The 7,999-nt window shown below is 41.6% G+C and overlaps 1 protein-coding gene across 1 annotated transcript in view; it reads left to right on the forward strand.

Moving 5' to 3' along the window:
* Positions 1-6,751, forward strand: part of tnfsf12 (TNF superfamily member 12) — a 12,733-nt gene extending 5,982 nt beyond the window's left edge. Inside the window, exons 3-6 of the mRNA XM_037683712.1 lie at positions 2,579-2,635; positions 2,785-2,808; positions 2,915-3,042; positions 6,434-6,751. Of these exons, the coding sequence (XP_037539640.1) occupies positions 2,579-2,635; positions 2,785-2,808; positions 2,915-3,042; positions 6,434-6,694 (470 nt within the window). The 3' untranslated portion in view covers positions 6,695-6,751. The remainder of the gene's footprint in view (positions 1-2,578; positions 2,636-2,784; positions 2,809-2,914; positions 3,043-6,433) is intronic.
* Positions 6,752-7,999: the final 1,248 nt, after the last annotated feature.

Below are 7,999 nucleotides of genomic sequence, written 5' to 3' on the forward strand. Positions count from 1 at the left end.
TTCTTAGCAAAATATCTCATCAACCACTGGATGGAGTTCACAGAAACTTCTAGGTAGCTAATAAGATTAACATCTATAAATGTTTGACTCAAGATGGCCACCACAGCTAATCAACCCTAGTGAAAACAAAAACTTCTGTTTTCAACCAGTTTCACAGATACTGAGCTCAGATTCAGTGTGGTTGTGGTCAGGGCTTAATTTGAGCCGGATCCTGCAGGAACAGGATCCGGGAACTCTCTTATTTTGACAGGGTGCGTTCCGATAACTGTTTGCTTGGATCCGGTAACTCTCAGGCTTACTAATAATAAAGTTATGAACAAATATGACCGCCTTGAACAAATAAAATGTATACTGGATATGTAAACTGACAATAATTACACATTTGAATTACACAAACACTCATTTTAAACACAACAACCACTTATGTGCTTCTTAATATCACATAAGAGTTGCACCTTCAAGTAAACATTTCTGCTTATACCCTTAAAACAAATCTCCACCCCTGGGGGGTTGGGGTTATAATGCTTGAGAGAAGCGGAGCATGCTCTATTCACACAAGGAGAGCTGTTGGTCAGGCAGACTACAGACCCCCCATAAACACACTGCGTTCTGTCATTGTTTGGTTTATAAATTAAGCAGTAGCTGAAAGTCATCTCCAACACATCCTCCGAGTGCTAAGGTCTTTGTTTAAAACGTTCCCATGAGCAACTGGACAAAGTTTAATAAAACTCTCCAAACTTAATCTTTAGAAGTACATTCAAGATGGCTGCCACAGCTAAAACTTTAATAAAATTACACATAGAGCAAAGATGTGGTAGTAGCTGAGAGTCATCCCCGTCATTTAGTCCCAATGCTATTTATCAAAAAAAGTCAGATTGCGCGAAACAAAATGTTCAAGATTTGACCGAAATGGCTTTAACGTTATCATTTTTTGATAAAGGTTACTTTAAAATTCTGACGTGAAAGGAAGATATGTCGTTATTCACGCAGGAAGTGCTACAGCTAGCAGCTGTCGCTACTATCAGAGTTAAAAAATAACCCTTGCTTTTTGTGTGATGCGAAATTGACTCTTAAAACTTTAAATAATCCCGTTTGTTTGAACTGCGGCACGGTGGCGCAGTTGGTAGAGCTGCTGCCTCTCAGCGAGATGGTCGCCGGATCAAATCCCAGCCGGGGGGACCTTTCTGAGTAGAGTTTGCACGTTCTGTCATGAAAACATGCATGTTAAGCTGACTGGTAACTCTAAATTGTCCCTAGGTGTGAGTGAGAGAGTGAATGGTTGTTTGTCTTGTATGTCTCTATGCGTCCCTGTGATGGACTGGAGACCTGTCCAGGGTGTCCCCCGCCTCTCAAACAACGACTGCTGGATGAGCATCAGTGACCCCTATGACCTAAAAACCTAAAAGCAGCTAAAGAGAATGAATGTTTGCTTGGAACTGCAGTAGCATTTTTGCAGTCTACTTTTGTTGTTGCTTGTTCAGACTAGCCGTTAGCTCGCCAGTCCGGTCAAAATCAAAGTCAATTTCTTCAAACCGACACTGTTCAAAGAGCTAGACGCCATTTATTCATAAACGTTCTGGAGAACTTTGCCTCAGACGGTCTGCATTATTGCTTTAAAGGGAAGCATGTGGCTAGAATTTATCCTCCGCTGAGATACGAAGGCTCCGTACTGAAATTCACACGTATAGGTGGGGAAGGAAAAAAAAGCCCAAACAGCTTCTTCCAGTTTGTGGAAAATTAACCGCAGCCGTCCGGCGTTTTCAGAAAGACACTACTGTTGTGTTCGCTCCTCGTGACTGACAGCTGAAGTCGGGGGGAAAATCTGGCCAGCCTGAGGGCTTTATGCTCGCTCCGATGCAAATCCAAAGTCTACAGGGTCAGTCACCCACCTGCGAGTTATTTTAGCAGGGATTTAATATTCTTGAGTAACGGCAGCAGTCAGGTGGTGGTCATGTAGATCTGCAGCTGAAGTCCCTTCAGGCTAAATCGAAAGGCTAAAATAAACGTTTAGTGAGCAACAAGAGCCACCGTTCTTCAGCTCCGGTTGTTCTATTTATTGTATTTGTCTGAAAAGACGCTGTAGTTGTTCCTTTTCTCCGATCATTAGAGTCTTTTCAGTCCTGAATGATCCAAATTTTGTCACCCCCCCCTCTCCTCTCATATAAATGGCTGTCTTTAATGTGTTTTTATTCACTTTCCCCCTGCCCGTCTTGTTTTTATTGCTCCCCCCCACTTCGTCCTTCCATTCTTTCACTCTTGTTCTAGATGACTGAAACCAGCTGGCACTAAGATTAGCCCACACAGGGGAACCAAAAAAAAGAGAAAAGGCTGAAAAGAGGCACACACACTTGACAGAAAATAACACTTTGAGGAAATAAATTGAAGCACGTGAAAGGAAATCCTCTGCCCAGCTGCTAATCACATTAGAACTGTCCAGGTTGAACTTGAACGGCAGCAAATTAAACTACCGTGTTATTAGAGCGATACAGATGGGAATGATTGTTTTATTTAAAAAAAGAATCAGCCCACAGAGGTTATTTTCTGTGTATTCTAACTGTGTCTGTCTCTGAATTCGAAGGGGGGACGGCACGAGGGAGAAATGGAAATGGAAGGAAAGCGGCGTCTCATTTTGAAAGTAAGTGGCTTGGCAAATCCCTTATAGCCATCTCAAATAGCATCTGCTGAAGTGTTTTCAAATCATATACCCCTATATGATTGCACCCATAAAATCCTAATTGACTTTCCCCTTTTCTGTCTCCATCATTGTCTCCTTCTTTCCACCAGTAACCAAACTGTCCTCTCAGCAAGGTAAGAGTTGTTAAATGAAGAATGGACGACGATGTCTGAAGGGTTTTTTCCCCTCCCTCTGAGTGATGGATAACCGAGGATTTGTGTGTCTGTGTGCGTTTCTCAGTGGGAGAAGGTGGTGTGATAAAAGGCTGGGAAGAGAGGACGTTGAATATGAGTAAAGCGGTGAAGTACAACAAGGAGCAAGGCACCTTCACTGTGGAGAGAACAGGGGTGTACTTTCTGTTCTGCCAGGTGAGTCTAGTTCAGGAACAGTAGGTTATTACCAGTGCTGTAGAAGAAACTCACATTCCTTGGCCTTACCCCAACCTAATGTATGTGCCTACACCTATCCCATTCTTCTTCTTCTTTTGGCTGCCCCCTTCTTCAGGGGTCGCCACAGCGTGCTAACTCGCACATACATTTGGCAATTGTATGCTGGATGCCCTTCCTGATGCACCCACAGACCACAGAGCTACCACCGTCCTCTGTGTGGAGCTGCCATCTTTGGTGCCCAGGGGAGCAGATGGAGGGTTAAGGGTCTTACTCATGGTCTTTATACTCCCTTCATAGTGGACAATGACCTCACTATGCTCTCAATGACCTACACAACCTGGATCAAACTGAATGTTTGAAGTTGACGGCAACCGTGCATATTAGTTCCCCAAATACTGTAAGTTTTATCTAGTTGCAGCACCCCTAAGACTCTTCTGTTCCCTTACTATACTTTGTATGCCAGCAGGACATTTCCATGAAGGTACTACCACATACACCCACAAGTACACCCTGAGCCCTATTCTTTCATGACCTTTGGGCCACTTTGGGATGCACCTACATGCTAGAGGATCATGCCATGCTAGCACAACACTGATATCATGATGGGGTTGTAGCCTAGGCCAGCGTGACCAGTCCTGCTAAAAGTTCTGTGTGGCAAAACCATATTGGTATGCCCAATGGCCCCACATCATGGATATGCTGCCACCGTGATCCACCCAGGACCTCAATATGCTGACTACAAATGTTCTGTCAACATATCGCATTGTTAAGTGTAACGAGGAGTCCTTAGCATTCTCAATACATGCATATCAACTATTACATGTCCCGGCAAAGATCATCCACGTTTCACTAAATGTTTTGTACATCGTCATCCGGTGTGAAGGGAGGTTTAATTCAAAGGCACAAACGCAAAATATTCCACTGCAAAATGGAAAACCTATTTAAAACGTTGACACACAACGAGTTGTAGACGATTCCTTTCACGGAAACAGACGTAACGTCAACATGCTTATAAACGGAGCGCAAAATTAATTAGCAAACCTACAACAGACTTGGAATATACTTTAAGATAGACTCATAACAATACCAAAACTTATACATCAAAGTACACTAAACTAGACATTAATATTTTTTAGCAACGTACAGTACTGTTTTTTTTTAGGATTGATCAGGATAATTGACGATAACGCCAAATACATCAAACTAAGCATTTACAGTGGTTTTTGTACCAGTAAAAAAATATCAGGGGAAATACTTACCTTCATGAGTTCATTTTTGCAGCTCATAATTCTTCCTTTTCATGTGTGCCCCTGAAAATTTTCAGTTTTTAAGGACAGAAGAGCCCCAAGAGCCTTTGCTTTGCACCCGAGTAGGATCTGGCCCTTTACCCCTGGATGTATGGGTAGGGCTAAAAAGGTTAAACAAGGCATAGCAAAGAGATTCTGCCTAAGTGAGAGCTTAACATAATAACACAATAAAATACTTGGTTATAGTTTAATGGTCACATTGTGCCAGATGTTACATTATAACTTGAAATCTCAGGAAAACCAAAATCAAAAAGGAAATCTAGATATCTGACAGGAATTTAGAAGCTGAAACTGGAACAGGACCAGCTTCCCCGTAAGTTGGTTTCAAGTACTGGCAACAAACTACCGTAGTTTATTTATGAGTTCAACTTTGACAACTTGATTTTTTATTGGTCTAGCACAGCATCATCAGGAATTTCAGGCATACAGTTACATAGGAGGAATCCTTGAGCTTCACAATGACGCCAAACATTATACGAAGGGATTTCATTCATTTAACCTTTATTTATACAGGCTAACCTCATTGAGCCACGGGGACTCATTTACAAGAGGGACCTGTTCCAGACCGAACATATAAAGTACAGACAACAAAACAGTAGACAATGACAACAGTAAACTACAGTAAAAATGCAGTTAAAATAATAGTGTACAAAACAATAAATCATGGTGTCATAAAACAGGGTGACATACTAAAAACAAGAACATATTTGCTTTGATTTTTCTATTGACATTATCAAATGTTTGAAACCCCTTTAAGAAATTAAGGTGTAGGAAAAGGCCTTTTTGCCAAGTTCAGTCTGCACTGAGGGAATGCTGCGGGTAATGATGACCTGAGAGTGCATGTTATAACTGCACTGACCACGTGACGTGGGAGGAAATATAAGAAGTTAGAAGACCAAGGAGGGATTGATAGATGAAAATGAACCAGATATGTGTAGATAATGATGACCAACTGACCAAGGAGTACAGAGTGCAGTGAAGGGTACGGTAGTTACTACCAGTTATGAATCTTAGTGCACCATGGTAGACAGCATCCAACATCTGCAAGGAGCTGGCAGGGGTATTCATGTAAATAATGTCACCATAAGCAATGGCTGGCAGGAAGGTAGTGGTTACAAGGCGTTTTCTGGCATTCAGAGTTAAGCAAGATCTATTTCTGAAAAAGAAACCCAGTTTTAATTTCAGTTTCTTTATCAAGTTTTCAATATGTGGTTTAAAAGAGAAATGTGCATCGACCAACATTCCCAAGTATTTGTAAGAATCTACAAACTCAATAGGAACACCATGCATGGATGAGTTAGGAGGAAGAGTTGCTGGTACCGACTTTCTGTTGGAAAACAACATCCCTTTGGTTTTATTAGCATTTAGCACCAGAGATAGAACAAATCTGACGGAATGATGTCAAATGCAGACTGTAGAAGCTGGAAAACCTTGGCAGCTGTGTTAGCTCGGCAATAAATAACAGCGTCATCGGTATAGAGATACCAAGATGCATCAGGAATGTTTAGACCTACATTATTTATATAAATTGTAAAAAGAGTGGGAAATCCTAACGGTACTTCATGGCCACCAATGGTGTGCCACAAGGTTCAGTTTTAGGTCCCACTCTTTTTACGTCTTCATGGACAAATTTTTATGCAAATGCCAATTACGAAAATCAATAGTTTGATTTTTGCACTGCCCCCTGTGCTCATTCTGTAGCATTTAGTCTTTAAGTTAATTTTTTTTTTGCTACAGAGACTTAACATATTGATTTATCTAGATGTAATTCTAAAACTACATCTGTTTGCGTCCACCCTTCCAGTCCAAACACATGCTCAGTAGGAATCAGTCACATTCAGAGCAATAAAGAATTCCATTTATGGCTTCAGAAAAGCAGACTCAGTTTATGTCAGTCAGTCATGCTGCAACGCTTTACAGAAATCTGGAAAAGAATCTAAATGGAAAAAAGTCATGAAAGTATGATCCCTGAAGCCCTCCTGGAGCCTGATTAGTTTTCCGTTTACCTAATAAAAGTTGCGCCTCATCTGATTTCTCCTGCACGCTCTGTTCTGCCTCCTCAGGTGTTGTTCAACGAGCAGCAGTCGCAGTACGTGAAGCTGGACGTGGTGACCAACGGCCTGAGGCCCCAGAAGCTGCAGTGCATGGAGGGCTACGGGACCACCCCCTCCGCAGGGCCGCACGCCTTCCACTTCGTGAAGCCCTGCCAGGTCTCGGGCCTCCTGCGGCTGGAGAAAAACACGGAGCTGCAGGCCGTCACGGGCCCGTCCTTCAGCCTCCACCCTGTAGCCAATCACGTCTTCAGCATCTTTAAAGTCAACTGAAGTAGAGCTCGTTTGATCTTCGTTGGAAACTATCAGAAGTACATCAGAGTATTTTTAACCACATGGACGATGGACAATGTAAAGAGTTATATTTTTTACTTTTTTAAAACCCTACGTGGCAAAACTGTCATAAGGAATCACAAATTCCTGCAGCTCTGTTTCCAGCGTTTGCCACATATGTTCATTCGAAGAACAAACCTGATATTTGTGGGAGCTGTTGTGGAGTTTGTCTCTGGACTGTCGGGCTGCTTTGGAATGCAGTTTTGGATTCAAACCAAGACCCACAGTGAACACAGTGCCTTGATGAATTTCTGCCGGGAGAACAGATGTGATGGGAGCTGCCATGCAGATTAAAGAGCTTCACACAGAAAGACGTTTCCTTGGATTTTAGCCTTTGTATAAAGCAAAAAATGTGCCTACGTTTTTTTTTTTTTTTTAATATAAAACTGACAGTTAAAGCTGTGCATGCACCTTCCACTTCCACAGCTGAGCTATACACTCCAGTTGACTAGCCTATATAAACAATGCTGCGTCTTTGTGTGTGAGAAATTGACCAAATCTAAAAATGTCGTACTGATTTTATGGCCTCGACAATGCAATGCGTGTATGTGAATTTACTTTTTAAGAAAAGATTTTTGTATATAGGTTGAACATTTTGCGGAATGTGCGTGTAGTCATGAAGCGGGGAGTGTTCTGAAGAAACTTGGATGTGAATTTATTCCCTTTTCTACGGTCAAATGATTGTATAGTTTAAATGTCAAAGGTATTGTAAGCAAAGTATAAAACGTTAAATTTATCAGTGTCTGCTTCTGAAAACCTTTTTCTTGTTTGTTTTATGGTGCGACACAAAAAAATGATCACGGATTCACAATTTCTTGAAACTTTCCCAGAATTCGAAACGTCTATATTTGACCAAATTTGAATTACAGTAGTCCCTCGCTACTTCGCGGTTCATTTTTGGGGACTCGTGGATTTTCAAAATAGTATTAGACCTGACAATATTATGATTATGGCTGATTGATGGATGAGCCGCGTGATCGGCATGAATTTTTATTTTAAATTAATTATTTTAAATTATTTAGCACTTGCTGTACCTGTGTGCAGCCCACACTGCAGGAGAAACTTCCTCCTGCAGCTTCTCCTCCCTCCTCCTTTGTCGATCTCCATTCTGCTACGGAGAAGTGGGCGTGGCCAAGAGCTGAGTTCATGACATGCTTTAGAGTGTTTAGAGTTTAGAAACATTGTTTAGAATATTGCAAGAGTGTGGGAAGGGTTTAAAATGCCTCCATATATATATATATATAT

Source organism: Nematolebias whitei, chromosome 1 (genome assembly GCF_014905685.2).
Source record: "Nematolebias whitei isolate Nwh7 chromosome 1, NemWhi1, whole genome shotgun sequence".
Classification (NCBI taxonomy): Eukaryota; Metazoa; Chordata; class Actinopteri; order Cyprinodontiformes; family Rivulidae; genus Nematolebias; species Nematolebias whitei.